The 19815-nt window shown below is 39.6% G+C and overlaps 1 protein-coding gene across 1 annotated transcript in view; it reads right to left on the bottom strand.

The window, feature by feature from the left end:
• Positions 1 to 3751, bottom strand: part of GORASP2 (golgi reassembly stacking protein 2) — a 37418-nt gene extending 33667 nt beyond the window's left edge. The window contains exon 1 of the mRNA XM_059167063.1: positions 3533 to 3751. Within this exon, the coding sequence (XP_059023046.1) occupies positions 3533 to 3595 (63 nt within the window). The 5' untranslated portion in view covers positions 3596 to 3751. The remainder of the gene's footprint in view (positions 1 to 3532) is intronic.
• Positions 3752 to 19815: the final 16064 nt, after the last annotated feature.

Here is a 19815-nt window from a genome sequence, read left to right on the forward strand (position 1 = left end):
GAGCCTGCTTCTCCCTCTCCCTCTGCCGATCCCCCTGCTCACGCTCTCTTTCAATCTCTTTCAAGTAAATAAATCAATAATTAAAAAAAAAAAGGCTTCTAAACAAATTAAACAACTTCCAATAGTTCACCTTTAAAAATATCTTTCAATTATTTCTTGTGAATATACAAATGTTTCATGACCACTGTGGAAATTTTAGAAAATATACTGAAGTTTAAAAGGAATATAAAAATGTCACCATTAACCAATAATCCTTTTTAATATCCCGGCTTAGTACCTTTCCATTTGATTTTCCTGGGCACTTGACTGTACATGCACCTACACAGAGAGGAATATCTATGGCCACAGAGTTTTGAAACACCATTTTCATTAATGTATAGCATTCCAATCTGTGGTTAGGGCCTGATTTATCTACCAGTGACTAACATCTTAGGGTAACTTCAGCTCATACTGTACTGGAGTATGTCTATCATTCACAATCTTTGTGAAAGATGGCTAAGGGGCATGGTTAGGCACAGGAGAAATACTTCTGCAGTATTTACCGTAAGAGGATAGAATTATAGATAATTTAGATTCTTTGTTACACTTTTTTAACTTATCTGAAAAATCTGTAATGATCACATGTTGATTATCAGAAAACAATGTAGTAACCTACTAAAATGAAGATCAATGTTTGTATAAATAGACAACATTAAAATTCAGTAAGTTGGGAAAATGTACATTTTAAGTGAAAACAAAGGTAGGGTTTAAGGTGAACATGTACTGGTGACAGCAAAGACTAGAAAAACTAAATGATCATCACCAGGAGGTGCTGTTTAACTATGGTACAACAAACTACTACAGAGCTAAGTGAAACCAAGAGGCAGATCTCTATGTGCTGCTATGGAAAAGACTGCCAAGAAGATTATCAAGTCAGACAGGAGGGGAGTAACAGTATGTATCTTATGATTCCAACAGATACAAAAGGAAACAGAAAGAGTGAAGGGGAGCAGAATTCTTTTACATGTATAAAACATTTTTGAAAAGATACTTAAGAAACTACAGTAGTTACTTCTAGGGTAGGAATGGGGAATTGGATATACAGTATGATCACTACCTGAGAATGTTCACTGATACATAAATGCATAATACATAAAAAGGAAAGTACACTGCTCACAGCAGAGACTCTGAAACTAATTCAAGGTTGTCCCCTAAAAATTTTAAAAGCAGAATATACCAATGGATATGAAAAATAGAAAAAAATGTAAAGTTCAATCTATGAGAATGTAAGGACTTGGAAATAACAATAGTAAAACAGCAGTGGATGTGGGTGTCCCCATAATTATTATTTCAAAACCCTAACAAGTTTTTATTACTAACAAGGAAATGGCCAGGGAACTGATTATTAAAGAAAAAAAAACTTCTAATGAAATCATTCTAGAACTTGTTAACATGAGTGACTTTATTCAAACACTATCTTACAGTATTTATTCTAGTTTACAAGCTCAGTAATCCAGTGGTGGAATGTATCACTGCATATTTAGGCCATAATAAACGAAAGACTTTTTTCTGTATGTTCAGATTTAACATAGTACTTTCCCTTCTAAAAGATAACTGAAAACCAATTACCGAATCAAGGACAGAGTGGGTTAGGAACTCAAACACATTTAAAAAATTCTCCTAAGTTAGATGGTCATTACTATTTTAAAGCTCCCTCTAATAAAACCTGAGTAAGATTTAATCTTTTGCAACATTTATGCTCCAGATGCAAACTGGAAACTAAGGGTGTCCCTAGTGCTTCTGAAAATCAGATTTATACATTTATAACACAACTAACTACACTAATGAATATACAGGAGTGATTTACAGAGGTGCACCAATGTAAAGAAAATATACTTCAACTTATTTCACGTGAAACACAGTCATTAGCAGAATCATTTAATTGCTATCCTTTTGATGTGCACATCTTTCTGAAGACTTTTAAAACTCAATTATGCTATTTTACTGAGTGCATGTATCATTAAAATATCACGAATCCCCAAAAATTCACAGCTACAATCAGCCACTGTGAGAATCAGCTGGTGATACCGGATATCATGCCCCAGGGTAGAATACTCAAAATCAAACCAGATAATAGAAAAGTACTGCCACTAAATTTCACTTTACATTCAGATCTGGCATTTCTCCTTCAATTTCTCCCACTGGGGTTGCTCTTGGGATTGGCTTAGCTGAAGGAAATATGCTTTATTTTCTGGGAAAATCATCCTTTCCTACCAACAGCGTGGCTTCAAGAGATTTTTAGTAGAGTGGAGAGGCAACAAGACACCATAATCCCAAAGATCAGAAAGGTGATCAATCACAGTGCTATCACCCACAGCTGGCTAATTCACTTTAAGAATGTCGTCTCACCTAAAACATGGGATCTAAGGCATAAAATGACTATAAGCACCAGAAAATATACTTTCTCACTTTCAGTTAAAATGTTCTTGCCCGTGAGCAGCTAACATTTAGTGACCCTCTATTACGTCCGGAAATGGTGCTGCAGATTGGGGCCACCTTGCTGACAATCCATCATGTTACCACTCACGCAGGTGTCACGGCACATAACCGTCAATACTACTTTTAAAGACTTCCAGTTCTACAAGAACCACATGCTTTACAACAGCTTAGGCTGCTCATAAGCAGGGGCTTACCTAATGCTTTTTTGAGATACTAATGTTCCTCCATCCTGGTGCCAGAAGCTGCCTTCCTTTGTTTACCTAGAGTTCTTTCAAAATTATTTATTTATTTATTTATTTATTTATTTATTTATTTATTTATTTTTAAACGTTCCTCTCCATTACCTTTTTACCACTGTGGATCTAAACCTTAATCTCCACCACACCCTGAGCAGTCTTAGAACAACAGAAGCTCCCCCCTACCAGGAAATGTGGAAAAGGAGGGTTGGAAAGGTCAGGAGCGAACCAGGAGAGGAAAAACTCCTGCAATATCAAGGAAATTTAAGTCCCTCAAACCTACTTCTGGGCCATTTTATCTTGTTTGCCTAATTGGCTTTTCCAGACATCTAAACAAGCTCCGAGGTGAATTAACACCGGCCCGTCGCATCCCCCGCCTCTAGCCTGCGAGTTCCAGACTTCGTTTTCTCAGAAAACTCAAATGCTGGCTTCACCATCACCTCTTCTGCAGACTTTGCCCCAAGCCTTCCCTAACTTTGTAAGCTAAGAATTTAGAGACAGGGGACAGAGAAGACCGAGGAGAAAAAGATTACCCCTTCTGCCCCCCTGGCTGGGCCGCCCCCCGATCAAAGGGCCAGCTGCCGCCCTGGCTCCACCCGATCCTGCCGGAGCGGCAGACCCCAGGCCTGGAGCGCTCCGGGGAAGGGGATGCGAGCGGCCTCCTGAACCGGCCTCGGCTAAGGCAGAGCCCGCAGTCGCCGCTCTTCTTCGCGGTCGGGCCTGGCTGTCCCGGGAAGGGGCCCGTCGGGGCCTCTGCCTCCCCGCCGCCGGGCCCCGCCTCCAGCCCGCCCTTCCCCAGCCGTCGTCGGAGCCCTTACCCGAAGGACGTGGTAGCCTTCCGTGCCCCCGCCAGGGATCTCGACGCTCTGCGAGGACCCCATGGCGGCGGGCGATCAGTGTGGCCGGGACGGGATCCGCGTTGCTCCCCGCCCCCCGCGCACCGCCCGCTCCGCTCCTCCGCGTAGCACTTGGGACGTGGCACTCGCTGCCGCCGGAGAGCCGGGCCGCACTGCCCGCCGGGAGAGCGTCGCCGCGGTACCCACGGCCGCTGCGACGCCGCAGACAGCGCCACCTGCCGCAAATCACCGGAAGGGGCCTGAACACGCACGGGCGGGGAGGGGCTTACTCGTGCTCGCGAGACCACAGAGATAACAGTTCCTCCAGCCTCGGCATCAAGTTACGAATGCTTGGGTTGGACAAGCTTTATCGAGACGCGTTTCCGCTCGCCCGAAGAAAAGATTGCTTTGTCGTAGCTCCCCCTGGTGGCGAGAGACCGTGAAAGGACTGCTACTGAAAAGAATAGGGGTGGGTACGAGCTGCGTTCTGTTCTCCATGTTTACGGGTCTCGCCCCAGATGGTAGAGAGGGTGATGGTGCTTCTCTGTGGGCTGAATCCCGCATCCGCTCAGCTCAACTCGGTTTTATAAAGGAAGAGGTTCTGTCTCTGTTTTTGCCGTCCTAAGTATAAGAACAAGATCAGAGGATTGGTCACATTCTGAGCGATATCAGAGTGGGAAGCACAACTGGATGTCCTGGGTGTCCTGTTTGCTGCTGCTGCTGGGTTTCCCACTTCCTTTGGGTAGCCAAGTTGTAGTCCCACTTTTCCTATTCCGTTTCTCCTTTTGCCCTTTCCCTCTTACAGTCTCTAATTATGGCCATTGCCCAAGGGTCAATTTGATCATCACTAATGGTTTGTCAGCCAGGTTTTCAGACGATATGAAGGAATGTAAAGTACATATTACCACCCATGAAATATTCTAGCCCAAAATGTCTAACATGCGTCTACCACGTCTTTAGCTAGATCTTCCTGTTGTATACAGAGGTTAGAGGAAGATGTAAGTAAAATGATATCACAAGGAAACAACCAGACAAATAAAAGAGGTGGACGGTCCCTCAGAACAGCTCACCAGTTCTTTTCATCAAGTCAGAATGATAAGAAAGGGACTATACTGGATTAAAAGAGATAGGAAGGATGTAATCAGGAGATGCAATGTAAGGGCTTGAGTGGAAGGCTGATTTGGAGAAATTAACTGGAAAGGACATTTTTGGCTCAAGTGGGAAAATTTGAATATGTGCTGAGTATTTGAAGCATTTACTGATATGGAAAAGTGGAAATTATTGACTGAATAAAAGCAGGTGACAAGACACAGTATGTCTGTAAACAATATGAAAACCTTTTCGTGAGCAAAATACATAATACATACATACGTATATGAAGATGTGAAAGGATATGAACCAAGGATTACAGTGATGATTTCTGGGTGTGCCAGAGATGTTTTACTTTTTGTTTTGTTCTCTATTTTCTAATGCTCATGGACTGCTTCTCTAACAAAAAGAGTATTTAAAATTTTAAAATAAAAAGTCATTTATCTTTCTTTGCTGTCAGTAAACCAACAGCAGGTTTTTAGGAGGCCTAATCAACACATAAATACACAAATGAAATCTCTAGTTACTAGGTTCCTCAAGGGCAGGGACTGCAGTGGAATTAGCTCTATGTTCCTAATACTTAACAGAGTGCCTGGCCCCTAAGTCATTAATGAATTTAATGTAAAGAAAAACATATAAGAACTAGATTTGATGATGTTCTTGTTTTGCGTGACAATTATAATCTTCCTCATGGTGGTGTGATAAGCTGTTGTTATGTTCAGTGGTCAGATTTTTGTTTCCCAGACATTTGGCACTAGCTGCGGTTTGCAGAACCCAGGATATGGACCTTTGGTAGTCCATCAGCAATTCTGGCCCTTCCTTAGAGCTATATTTTGCTCCAGTCATATGAGTGACTATCTGCTATGCCCCACACAGGCCATTTATTTTCTTCCCTTCTTTACTTTATTCATGCTGATCCATACATCTGGAGTGCTGCTTCTTCAATTTACACTTAGAAAAATTCTAACTATCCAGTTAGTTCCATCTCGAATAGTACTTACAGATCCTTAAATTCAAAGGAATGCCTCTCCTCAGTTTTAGTTCCTAGAATAGTTAGTTCCTTCATTTCTGGAAACATCTCTTTGTCATAGACCTGTCTTCCACTCTTTATGGTCCATTCATTCAGGGTGAGGGTCAGGTTTTTTTCATTTTCAGACCCCTTGTTCCTGGCTGAGTCTTGGAAACATGGTAATAAAGTCTGTTGATTTGAACTGAACGTGTGAAATAGCCTCAAAGCCTTTTCTTTTTTAGGATCAGTTAACAAGTTCCCTCTGCTGCTCCACTTTGTGCCTTATCAAGATCTGTGTTATTATTTAGTGGCAGTTGGTAGTGGGTAAGGTGCAAGGCTCACCAGATTTGGGACTAAAAATGTGCAAACCATTGTTCCATATTTCCTGGTGGTAGTTGTTTCCCTCTTGTAGTTACAGAATATGCTCAGAGGGCAATGAATAAAATCCTAAGTATGTGGCCAAAGTGAATATAAATAAATATAACATAATGGAGGGGGAATGCATGGGAGATTATTGTCTAAGACAGTTTCAGCTGAGGTAGGACTCTGCTGGAGGCAAGCCGGTACTCTGAAATATTACAAGGAGTAGAAAAGTGAAAACCCATAAATAGTTTGTGATGGAAGGATCTCTATATCATATTGATCAGTGCAGCCTAAATATTTTTGCCTCCAGACTTCCCTGGGAAAGTTTGGCTCCCACTTCATTTGGATAACAACCATCCTTCATGGTCACACACCAGGGTCTCCCTAACCTTCCTGACCTAGTTAGTTTTGCTGAAGAAGCAAACCTCAGGAGGGGTCAAGTTTCAGAGCATGGAACCACAGCCATAGCTGACTGGAGTAGAGGGGGAACCCCCGACTTACTGGAAACCAACACCTATACTAATAATCCATGAAGTAGCCTGTTAAGAAAAGCTTTGTGGCCCCTTCCCCGCCAAAACAAACAGCAGATGGTAAATGATTAGCTAGGCCAATCAGATTTTTTCTCTGGGGACTTGAACTGGGTCATGCAAGAGACTCAGTGTAGGTTTATATGTGTATTAGAATATAAACCCCATAAGGTCTTTGCCTGGTGCCTACTACTGTATACTTGGTACTAAGAACTGGCTGGCATAGAATAGTTGCTCAATAAATAGTTATTGAATGAATAAATGATTGAATGAATGGATGGATGGATGGTCCTGGTAGTAGAAAAGTGCTAGAGCTGTGGTTCTTGGACTTGGGTATGTATCAGAATCAGGTAGCTCTGTGAAAATACAGTAGTCCAATGTTAGTTTATTTCAATGAACCTAGGCCCCAGTAGTCTTTATTAAATTTCCAGGATTCTGATACACACACAATCTAAGAACTGCTGTGCTAGAATAATGCTCAGTGTGTGCTGTTTTGTGGGCAGATAACCAACAAGAATCTCTAGAATTGAAAGGGATCCTTCCAGCAATCACAGCCCCAAGGCCCAATTTATACCAATGTTGCTACATTTCTTTGACATTCCCATCATCTTTATTGCTAAACTTTTTATTTATTTTTAAACACAATTTTGTTTTGGAATTTTTGGAAGAATTTTAGATTTACAGAAAGATTGCAGATAGCACTGAGAGTTCCCATATGACTTTACCCGTTTTCTCCTACTGTTAGCATCTCACAAGCCACGATACATTTGTCAAAACCAAGAAACCAACATTTGAACCCTAGCATTAACTAAACTCTACACTTTGTTTAAATTTCTCCAGTATTTCCCTGATATTTTTCTGTTCTGGGATGCAATTCAGCATCCTATATCACAGTAAGTTGTCCTATCTCCGTAAACTCTTTAGTCCTCGTTGGTCTGTGTAGTGTCTCAGACTTTCCTGATTTTTCAGGACCTTGACAGTTTCAAAGAGCGCTCTGGTCAGGTATTTTGCAGAATATACCAGTATTTGGGTGTGTCTCATGTTTCTCTCGTGATTAGACTGGGCTTATAGGTTTGGGGAGGAAGACCATAGAGGTGAGGTGCCCTCTTCATTACATTATATCAGAGTGCCTGCCACTAACATGACCCATTACTGGTGATGTTAACCATGATCCCCTTTTAAGGTACTGTCTTAATAGTAAAATTACCATTTTTCCCTTTCTCCTGGAAGGAAGTCGCTAAGTCACTGGAGCCCACCCTCAAGCTCCATCTCCTGGAAGACAGTATCCCAAAGATAGAATTTGGAATTCTTCTATAAGAAATTTTGCCTCTTCGCTCCTAGTTATTTATTTAATAATTATATTTATATTAGTATGGACTCATGTATACTCATTTTGTACTTCAGTTATAATCCAATACTACATTATTCAATGCTGATGGGAATGCAAAATGACATATTTTGTTGTTCAAATTCTTCCAGCTTTGCCCCATTGAGAGCACTCTCAGTTTAAGCTTCTGTGTCCTTTTGGCAGGCTCTTGTCTTTTTTGTCTGTGGTAAAATACATAAAACATAAAGCCTACTATATTAACCATTTCTAAGTGTACTGCTCAGTGATACTAAGTATAGTCACTCTGTTGTGCAACCATTCCTTTCTTGAGTATTTCTTTACTTACTGGCACTACAAAATGCTCCAGGCTCATCTTCAATTTTTTCTGTTCCAGCCCTAGAATCAGCCATTTCTCCAAGAAGCCCAGCTTCCTTTAATTGGAAAACGACATTTAGAAACCAAGATCTGGGCTCTGGGTGTGCTCATTGCTATTGAAATGTCACTGCTTTTAGACATTCTCAGCAGACAAAGCTAGGAAACATGAATATAAATTGATCTAATGTATATACACAGATCTATAATTATTTCTATATCCATCTGTGTATATGTTAAACTAAATATGAGTTCACACCATCTGACTCTAATTGAGCCCCACAGAATTCATTTTAGCATTTTCCTTTTGCTCATTTGTAACTTCTTTCTCTGACAGTGAGAAACTTAGCTCTCATTATTAACTATTACATACTACACACAAAATACTTTTAAAATTGTTAAGATGTACTCCTGTAAGAAGCAAATTTCTCAACTGGAGCACCATATTTGCATAGTTTTCTGTCTTTAGCTTTATTTATTTATTTGAGAGAGAGAGAGAGAGAGAGTGTGTGTGTGTGTGTAGGGGGAGGGGCAGAAGGAGAAAATCTTTAAGCAGATTCCCCACTGAGCATGTAGCCTGACAGGGGCCTAGATCCTGTGGCCCATGAGATCATGACCTGAGCCAAAACCAAGAGTCAGATGCTTACCCAACTGAGACACCCAGGCACCCCTCTATCTTTAGATTTGTGGTTTTCAGTCAAAACACCATTTTCCAAAGTCACTTAGGTCAACTCCATTTCCCCCCTACCCTCTTTAGTGCAATATATGAATATATATATATATGTCAGATATATATAATTTTCACTTGTGTAATACAGTTAGATTCATTGGTTCCAGTCTGCATTCCATCCCAGGGATCCCTGACATTCTGGTTGATTCCCTTCCTTCCTTCCTTCCTTCCTTCCTTCCTTGTTTCCTTTCTTTGTTAAGAAAAATATTTTATTTAATTATTTGAGAGAGAACATGAGCAGGGAGGGAAGGAAGAAGCAGGCTCACCCCTGAGCAGGGAGCCCAGTGTGGGACTAGATCCCTGGACCCTGGGATCATGACCTGAGCTGAAGGCAGACACTTAGCTGACTGAGCCACCCATGAGCCCCTGGTTGATTTTCTTTTAATTTGCACACATTACTGTTCACTCTTTGTGATGTACTATTCTATGGGTTTTTTACAAATGCATGCAACTATCACCCTATAACCATACAGAACATTTCCAACACCCGAAAAATTTCCTTGTGTGTCCCCCTTGTGATGAACCATTGCTCTTTCTTTTAACCCCTAGCAACCACTAATCTGTTTTCCAACCTTATAGTTTTACCTGTCCCAGAATGTCATATGAACAGAATTACATAATATGTAGACCTTTGGGTCTGGCTTTTTTCACTTAGCAAAATGCATTTAAGATTCATGCATGCTGTGTGCATCTGTAACACATTCCTTTTTTATTATTGAACAGTATTCCATTGTATGGATGTACAAATCACATATCATGATTTGTTTTCCATTTATTTGTTAAAGAACATCTTGGTTGCTTCCAGTTTTTGACAAGTATCAATAAAGTTGCTATAAACATTCACATAGAGATTTTGCCTGAACATAAAGTTTTAATTCACCTGAGTAAATACCTAGGGGTGGATTTGCTTGGTTGCATGGTAGGCTTATGTTTAGCTGTATAAGCATCTGCTGAACTGTATTAAAAAGTGTCTGCACTATTTTGCATTCCCAACAGCAATGAACATGCATTCATACTGCTCTGCATCCTCACCAGCATCTGGTATTATCCATTTTGGGGTTTTAAACATTCTATTAGTTATGTAGTAGTATCTCATTCTGGTTTTAATTTGCATTTCCCTAATGACAAATGCTATTGAACCTCTATTCATATACTTATACACCATCCATATATCTTTCTTGGCAAAGTGTATGTTCATATATTTTGCCCATTTTAAAATTGGATTATTTCTTTTCATACTGTTGAGTTTTAAGAGTTCTTATATGTTCTGGATATGAATCCTTCACAAATATGTGATTTACACTCACGTTTGGCTTTTCATTCTCTTAACACTACCAATCACGAATATCAATAATTTTTATAAAGTCCTATTTATCATTTTTTCAGGTATTGCACTTTTGGTATTATATCTAAAATTATCACCAAATCCAAGGTCACACAGATTTCCTGCTATGTTTTCTTCTAGAAGTTTTATAGTTTTATATTTTACATCTAGGTCTCTGATCCATTTTGCATTACATGCAGCATGTGCTAAGGCTCACTTTTTCTGTGTGTATGCACGTCCCAATGTCCCAGCACCTTGTGTTGAAGCAACTATCCTCGCTCCACTGAATTGTCTCTGCATCTTTGTCAAAGAGAATCTCTACAGCTGGGTGTGATCTTCCCAGCAAGCAAACTCAGTAATAAGGCCCAAGATGTACTAATGCTCTTACTTTTCTTCGAGACTTCCATCACCTTTATTACTGCATGTATTTTTAATTAAAACCTCGATTTTTCAATGTAGCCTGTTTTTTGATGGGGTGTTTGTTTGTTTGTTCAGATAAAAGAACCTGCTTAAATAGCTCTCCCAGGTCTACTTCTTTCAATGGTTTCCTAGCCGCTGAGTCTTTCCGGCAACTGTTTTGGGTCTCTAACTTTAGGGAATGAGTGATTACGTTAATTATCACCTGTTTACCCTTTGAAGATAAAAGGTGCTGGTAGGGCCAGTTAGTAGAGCAGTTAGAACAATATTGACTTCCTGATACCTGCTTTCCTTGCCTGATGGGGATTTTTCCCTTGATATTGTGGAGAGATGGAAGTTCATGACTTGCTCCAAATTACTCCCTCGGAATGTGGAAGAGGTTGGTGGAATTTTCCATGGTCCTAGGTGATAGAAATCAAACTTGCCATCCCAGGTAATTTATTTCTCCTTGCCCCTGCTCTGGATCATGGGACAATGTAAATCATGTTGTCAAAGCAAAATGTGTACAGATGTTAGGGGTGATTGTTGACAGTCTCTGTGTAAAGATCGCAATGTACCAGCAAAATGCGTACAGATGTTAGGGGTGATTGTTGACAGTCTCTGTGCAAAGATCACAATGTACCAGCAAAATGTGTACAGATGTTAGGGGTGATTGTTGACAGTCTCTGTGCAAAGATCAGAATGTGCTTTCAGAAACTTGCAAAGGGCTTGATAAACATTATTCCTCATTCCCCCTGGAAATTACCCTAAGGGGATAGCTGTTTCATGTGAAGACAGATTCTTTCCCCCTCACACTTAAATAACATGTAGGTGAGATAGTCATCCTTAACCAAATTGCATTCTAGCCGTGGATCCGTGAAATCAAACTGTCATATGCTTCCAAAATATAATCAAGAATCAGCAAACTTTTTCTGTAAAAGACCAGATAGCAGGTACTTTAGGCTTTGCAGCCCCTATATCTCCATGGCAATTACTTATCTCTGCCATTGTATATAGTGAGAGCAGCAACTAACAATAAGTAATTGAGTGGGTGTGGCTATGTTCTAATAAAACTTTATTCACAAAAAAAAAAACAGGATGCTCTGGACTTAGCCTATAGGCCCTAGTTCACTGACCCCTGAACTAGACAAATCAATTTGTGTGGTTAAAAAAAGGTCTTAGTGTTTTTATTAGGATCTTGTTAAACTCATTATTTAGTGAGAACTGACAGCTTTATGATGTTGAGTCTTTCTATCTTAGAATAGGAATGATTCTCCATTTGGTTAATGGTTATGTGGTATCTGTCCTTAGTAGTTAATTTTTCCTCTATTTTTTCAAGTGTATGTTCAGATTCAATATTTTAGTTCTCATTTTTAGGGATAATGTCTTTATGTTTAGATATTCCTTAGCTATTTCCTTTCTCTATAATTTTTTCCTCTAATCCTCTTTATCTCTGATCATCTGTTTTTTAAAATTTATTATTTATTTATTTTCAGCATAACAGTATTCATTATTTTTGCACCACACCCAGTGCTCCATGCAATCCGTGCCCTCTATAATACCCACCACCTGGTACCCCGACCTCCTACCCCCCACCCTTTCAAAACCCTCAGATTGTTTTTCAGAGTTCATAGTCTCTCATGGTTCACCTCCCCTTCCAATTTCCCCCAACTCCCTTCTCCTCTCTAACTCCCCATGTCCTCCATGCTATTTGTTATTCTCCACAAATAAGTGAAACCATATGATAATTGACTCTCTCTGCTTGACTTATTTCACTCAACATAATCTCTTCCAGTCCCGTCCATGTTGCTACAAAAGTTGGGTATTCGTCCTTTCTGATGGAGGCATAATACTCCATAGTGTATATGGACCACATCTTCCTTATCCATTCGTCCGTTGAAGGGCATCTTGGTTCTTTCCACAGTTTGATGACCATGGCCATTGCTGCTATAAACGTTGGGGTACAGATGGCCTTCTTTTCACTACATCTGTATCTTTGGGGTAAATACCCAGTAGTGCAATTGCAGGGTCATAGGGAAGTTCTATTTTTAATTTCTTGAGGAATCTCCACACTGTTCTCCAAAGAGGCTGTACCAACTTGCATTCCCACCAACAGTGTAAGAGGGTTCCCCTTTCTCCATATCCCCTCCAACACATATTGTTTCCTGTCTTGCTAATTTTGGCCATTCTAACTGGTATAAGGTGATATCTCACTGTGGTTTTAATTTGAATCTCCCTGAGGACTAGTGATGATGTCTGTTCAACTGTTTTATTTTTCTTGCTTTTCTTAATCCTGTCCTCCTTGTTTCTTATTGTGTTTTCAACAAAATCTGTTCTCCTTTGTCTTGCCTTCAATGTGGGCTGTAATAGAAAGCATTCAGGGCAAGTAACATAAACCAACTAAAAGTGGCTTATACATTGAGGTAATTTTATTATTTCACATAACAAGAAGCTTGGAAGCAGTGAAATTCCAGAATTGGTTAACTCACGGTCTCCATGAGGTCCGGGTACAGGGTGACTTTCCCTCTGTTTCTCTTAGCTCTTCACACATGAAAACCGGATGGTTATAGCAGCTCCACACATTACATTGTCATGTGACAGTGTATGAGAAGAGAATACACTTGTGGCTTTGTATCTTTTTTCAGACCAAGGAACATTATTTCCTCAGAAGCCACCCAGAACACTTACACTTTATCCACCAAGATTGTATCCTATGCTCATGCCTAAATCAAACTCTGACAAAGGGAATAGCATTACCAGGCTTAACCTGTGATATTTAACCTTGGGATTATTTAACCATGGGAGGGGCCCATGAGGCACTTACTATATAGTTTTAGTAATCAAGTCATACTGATATTGGCTACAGTACAGACACACAGATCAATGGTATAGATACTTATAAGGTTAATGATTTTTGGTCAAGATACTCAGGCAATTCAATGGAGAAAGGATAGTCTTTTCACCAAATGGTGCTGGAACAATTGGACACACATATTTAAAAAAAGAAAAGATAAGATAAGAAGAAAAGAAAACTCAGTCCATACTCCATATCATATACAAAAATTAACTCAAAATAGATAATATACCTAAATCCATAACTTAAAATAGTTAAGCTTCTAGAAGAAATTATAGGAAAAGATTTTTCTATAAAATATAAACCATAAAAGAAAAATTGACATATAACATTTTAATTTTATAAATTTTAACTCTGCAAAAGACAGGTACTAAGAAAAAAGGAAAGCTAGCCATGCATTAGAAGAAAATATCTGCAAAACACATATCTAATAAATGTATATACAAAATATAAAGGACTTTCATAACTCAACAATAAGAAAATAACTCAGTTAAAAAAATTTTTTTAATGGGGGCGACAGGCAGAGGGAGAGGGAGAGAGAATCCTAAGCAGGCTCCATGCCTTGTATGGAGTCCCACAACCCTGGGCTCAATCTCACAGCACTGAGATCATGACCTGAACCAAAGTCAAGAGTCAGATGCTTAACCAACTGAGGCACCCAGGTGCCCCAAAACAACTCAATTTTTTTTTTAATGGACAAAAAGGATTCAACAGGCATTACACACACACAAAAGCATATGGATAAAACATGAGGACATGAGAAGATGTTTAACCTCATAAGCTTCAGGAGGTGAAAACTAAAATCACAGTGAGACACCACTATCTGAAATTTCAGTAGCTGAAATAAAAAGAGCAGACAACACAAGGCATCAGCTAGGGTGCAAAGTAACTTGAGTGCTGAAATGCTGCTGATGGAAACACAGAGTAGCACAGCTACCTTGGAGAACCATTAGCAGTTTCTTTTGAAATCAAACAAACACCACACCATCCAGTGATCTCACTCTTGGATCTCTACAGAAAATGAACATGCAAAAACCTACAGATACATGTTTACAACACTTTATTTATAATACCAAGACCAGAAACAACCCAACGTCCATCAAGTAATGAATGAATAAACTGGGGTGCCTCCAAATAAAGGAACATTACTCAGAAATAAAAAAGAACTAGTACTACAGCATAGACGGATCTCAAAACATTATGTCAAGAGAAAGAAGCCAGACAGAAAAGGCTACGTCCTACAGATTTTATTTATAGGCCATTCTGGATAAAGCAAAATTATAGGGAAAGAAAACATAGCAGTCCTTGCAGGGGCATGGGAATGAGGGAAGGGAATTGATTATAATTCCTGAAGAAAGGGTCACCTTGGCCACAGGATATCAATTTCCATCTCATATGAATCTTATCGTGCAGGAAGATATTTTATAACATATCAGTTGGACTTTTTGACTGAGACTTATTGTTTTATTAGAAAATTAAAATTCTTCCATGAAATACATGATTTGAAAAGGATAAAAAGTATTGAGAGGCCAACAGAGATTTTGGTGAAAAGACAAAGTAGATAGGAAAAAATCATAGAGGAAGTGAACATAGTTTGATTTGAAACAAGCCGAATGTATTGCTATATGTAATTTCAGATGTGTCTCTGTAAGAGTTTGTGTTATGCCTCTGTGACTTCCGAAATCAGGATGAGTTTGGGTGTGGGGGTTGGGGTGGGGGGAACTTGGGAGAGGCAAATTTTTCTGGGTAATGAGGTGAAGGATTAGAACACTGGGGAAGAGTGGAGAGAAGGAAGAGAAAAGAGAGCAACACTGGCATGGGGGCGTATATATGGGTGGAGTGGAAAAAGTTGAGAGCCCTCAGGTAAAGCACCCTATAAAGGGTCTCCCTCCGACTCCAACACACATGCGCGTGCACGCGCACACGCGCGTGCGTGCGTACACACACACACACACACACACACACACAGCTTGACCCAGGCCTTTCCTCCTGGAGACTGATCAGGAAGCTGCAGTCTCAGTAGAAGTGATTGGGGCTTCTCTTTGATCATAAAGAGAATGTGTGATCAGGCCATCAGCTTCCTTGGGGAAGGTACGTTTAGTGCCTTCCTTCCAGCTATGACACTAAAAGAGATAAGAATTTGCTGAATTTGGTTACTGCTTTTTAGTTAGGACCAACCACTCCACATGTAAACCCATTAATGTCAGAGTCTGGTGATGACAGAGATGATTCACATGTACCATCTTTGCTCCCGCTGTTCCCTGCTGAGAAGAGCCCTCTTACTGATTCTGTCTTCAGTAAACACTGCTCATCTTTCAAATTGAGCTCAGGCATCACTACAGGATTCTTAACCATCTGATTAAAAATTAAAAATTGTTTTAGATGATAAAAAGGACTGATTTTAAAATAATACAAAGATATATAATTAAAACAATAAAAAGTCCACTAACTCTTACTCTCTAACTCTACTTCTCTGAGATAACCAATGTGGAGGTTTTTTAAAGATTTTATTTATTTATTTGACAGAGTTCACAAGTAGTCGGAGAGGCAGGCAGAGAGAGAGAGAGGGAAGCAGGCTCCTCGCTGAGCAGAGAGCCCGATGCGGGCCTTGATCCCAGGACCCTGAGATCATGACCTGAGCCGAAGGCAGCGGCTTAACCCACTGAGCCACCCAGGCGCCCACCAATGTGGAGTTTGATATGTATAGTTCCACTTCTTTCCCTTGCCAAATGCAAACTGATACACACCTGCGTACAAACACGTGCCTGTTCTTCCCACCTACCCCGCCCCACCACCACATACACAAGACTCTGCAATTTGCTTTCCCTTCTCCTTTTATTTAATAATGTACCATGGACAGGGGCACCTGGCTCAGTTGGTTGAGTATCTGACTCTTGACTTCAGCTCAGGTCATGATCTCGGTGTCCTCGGACTGAGCCCTGTGTTGGGCTTTGCACTCAGTGGCGAGTCTGCTTGAGGATTTCATCCCTCTCTTTCTGCCTCTCCCCCCATTCATGTGTGCTCTCTCAAATAAATAAATCATGTATATATATATGTATACAATATGTATGTAACATATATATAACGGATAATTTTCTATTTTAATAGCAATATCATAGTTTATAATTTGATACTTGTTACAATACCTAAATTTAATTTTTAAAAAGATTTTATTTATTTATCAGAGAGAGAGAGAACGCACAAGTAGGCAGAGAGAGAAGCAGGTTCCTCGCTGAACAAGGAGCCCAAAGCGGGACTGGATCCCAGGACCCTGGGATCATGACCTGAGCCAAAGGCAGTGGCTTACCTGACTGAGTCACCTAGTTGTCCCTTCTAATTTTAATTTTTTAAAAAATAAATTTGTTGTATTATCTAAGGCTTCCTTAGAATTATCAAAATCATCAAAACAAGATGGTTGCTATGGTATCTTACTCCTGCTTTACAGGGAAATGTGGTCAACAATTTACTTACTATGGTGTTTGTTTTCAGTTTTTGTTAACAAATCTTTATTATGTTGAGATGGGATCCTGCTAATCTGACCTCAAGTTTTTATTCGGAGAAGCTGCCTAATTTTTTTCAAATGACTTTTTGACATGTTTCCATTTAATCCATGACTTTTCTCATTTAACCAATTTTAAGTTGTTTTTTTTTAATGTTGAAGCATATTGCATTCCTTTGGTCATGGTATTGTTTTTTTCACTATAGTGCTGAATTCCATTTGCAATACAGTATTTTACTTATTTAGAAATTTTAAACCTATATAACTGAAATTTCTCTTTAATTTCTTTTTTCTATTTATCAAGCTCTGTGCCCATATAGCACCATAGTCATAACTCCATCATAGTATTTATTACCTTTATGAAAATCTTATATTTAATTGTCTATGCATCAGCAACCAGAGAGCAGGGGACGAGGTCATATTCAATTTTCTGTCCTTTGTGTCAAGCACAATGCCTAGGACATGGTAGAAGCTCAATGCATCTGTGTTGAATGAAGGAATGAAAAGATTTTAGAAATGTTTTCCTTTCATCTAATTTTACCTGTTGGTAGTTTGCCATATATTATCTTTATATCTCTTTTATTCTAATGCCAGTAATGTCCATGTTTCTATCTCCACTAGTTCCCTTGTGGAAATACCATTACTGAATACAACATTGCAGTTAAAATGAATAAACCAGAGCCACATGCATCAACATGGACAGATCTCAAAAGGATAAGGTTAAACAAAGAAGCAAGGAGACATAGAGCATGACACTATCTATACAGAGTTTTAAAAATGCAAACAATACTGTGCCCTCGTGTGGGTTATGTGCTGTTGGCTCTCAAGCCCACTCCAGCCTTTTTGTGCACTCTTCTGTGTGGCAAGGGCTTGACAACCGGGGAACTCCAGGTCACAGGCTCTGGTTAGGTGTTGCCAGTGCAAACAAAGCATTGACAGGAGATTAGAAAATGGAAGAAAGGGAGAAGCCATTTTCCTGTCTGTTCCAGTTGTGCTTTGAGTAATAGCAGCAGGAACAAGTGTATTAAGTGACTGAAAATGAGCATTTTGGTGGTATCAGTGGCTATTTTAGCAGCCGTGGTGCCAATGTGCTAGTAACCCAACAAAGAAGGATGTCAAGGGAACAGCTCCTCTGATCCCATTCTCCTCCTCCCCTCAACCTCTTGCCAGTAGTTCCCATGGGGCAAAACCACCCAGAAGTCAGAAGCCAAGAGAGTACAGTGAGATAGTCTGTATGGGCCTGTTTCCTGAGCACAAAGAAGGATGGGGAATTGATCTGGGGAGGCAAATGGATGAAACTAAACATCATCCCATTTGCTTCTCCAGCCCTTTCGCTACCTCTATAATTCCCAGTATTAAATCTCCCTTTGTGTGTAATACATAGAGTGGCTCCTCTTTTTCAAACTGGACAGTGACTGATTCAGTCTAGTTTATGAATACCAACACATGTAGCAAAAGAACAATAATTTGCATAGGAATGATAAACTCCATACTCAAGATTATGGTTCTCTCTCTCTCTTTTTCTTTTTAAAAATTTTATTTATTTGTCAGAAAGATCACAAGCAGGGGAGCCACAGGCAGAGAGAGAACCAGACACCCCGCTGAGCAGGGAGCCCAATGCTGTACTCGATCCCAGGACCCCAGGATTATAACCTGAGCTGAAGGTGGACGCTTACTGGACTGAGCCACCCAGGCATCCCAACAATGGTTACTTCTCAATGGAAGAAAATAGAGTGGCACTGGGGATAAGTAAACAGGCAGCATCCTCTGTGTTGGAAATTTTTAATTTCTTAAGCTGGGTGCTGAATATATGGATATTTTTAATGTTATTCTCTATGCTTGTTATGTTAGTTTCTATTTTTCCTGTTCCAGAACTATTTAGCCATCCTAATGATTATGTGTGTGTATAAATAGAATAAGCTGATGAATAAACAAATAGATAAGACCTGACTCTGAATTCTGACTCTGTCACTTGGTAGTTATTTGAGCTAAGTTATGCTATTTAAGTCTGTGTCTTTGTATCCTCACCCATAAAGCTAAAGATAATAGCACATGCCTTATAGGACTATTCTGATGATTAAGTGGAATAATATATGTAAAAAGATCCTAGCACAGTGCTTAATACTTGACAAGCCCTTAGAAAAATAGAGTTTCCTTTTCCTGAACTTTCAGGAAGAGTAAGGCCTTGATTTTGATAAACTTTTAATTTCAACAATTACAGAATGCCTCAAGGAGGTGCTATCTTTCATTTTTTAAAGGCTTATATGTTCCTTCCCTGATTTTAAGAGTGGTGGTGGTTCAATGTAGAAAATTTGAAAAACACAGAAACAGGTAGGGATGAAAATAAAAAGTACACTGTAATTCTGCCCCTCATAAACTGCTGTAACTACATAAAAATATTAAAATTAGAATAACACTGTATAGTTCTGGGACATGGTTCTTTAACTTTGTAATATAAGATAAACATTTTTCTGCATCATATACCCGATGATGTCACTTCTGCCAGCTGCATATTATTAAAGTGGTTGGGATGTTTAGGTTTCTCTAATATTTCACTACTATAATTAATGGTGCAATGAACATCTCTGTTGAGAAGTGTTTGCCCACGTTTTTTAATAGTACCTTGAACAAAACAGTTGTGGAAATTTTGGTCAAATTATTTGTGCATCTGATGACATCTGATGACATGGTTATGGCTATTTTGCTTTCCAGAAAGATTGTAAAGAAAGAAAGGTTGTACCAATTTATACTGCCTCTAGCAATGCTGGAGTGCAC

This window comes from Mustela lutreola, chromosome 3 (assembly GCF_030435805.1).
Source record: "Mustela lutreola isolate mMusLut2 chromosome 3, mMusLut2.pri, whole genome shotgun sequence".
In the NCBI taxonomy this organism is placed as follows: Eukaryota; Metazoa; Chordata; class Mammalia; order Carnivora; family Mustelidae; genus Mustela; species Mustela lutreola.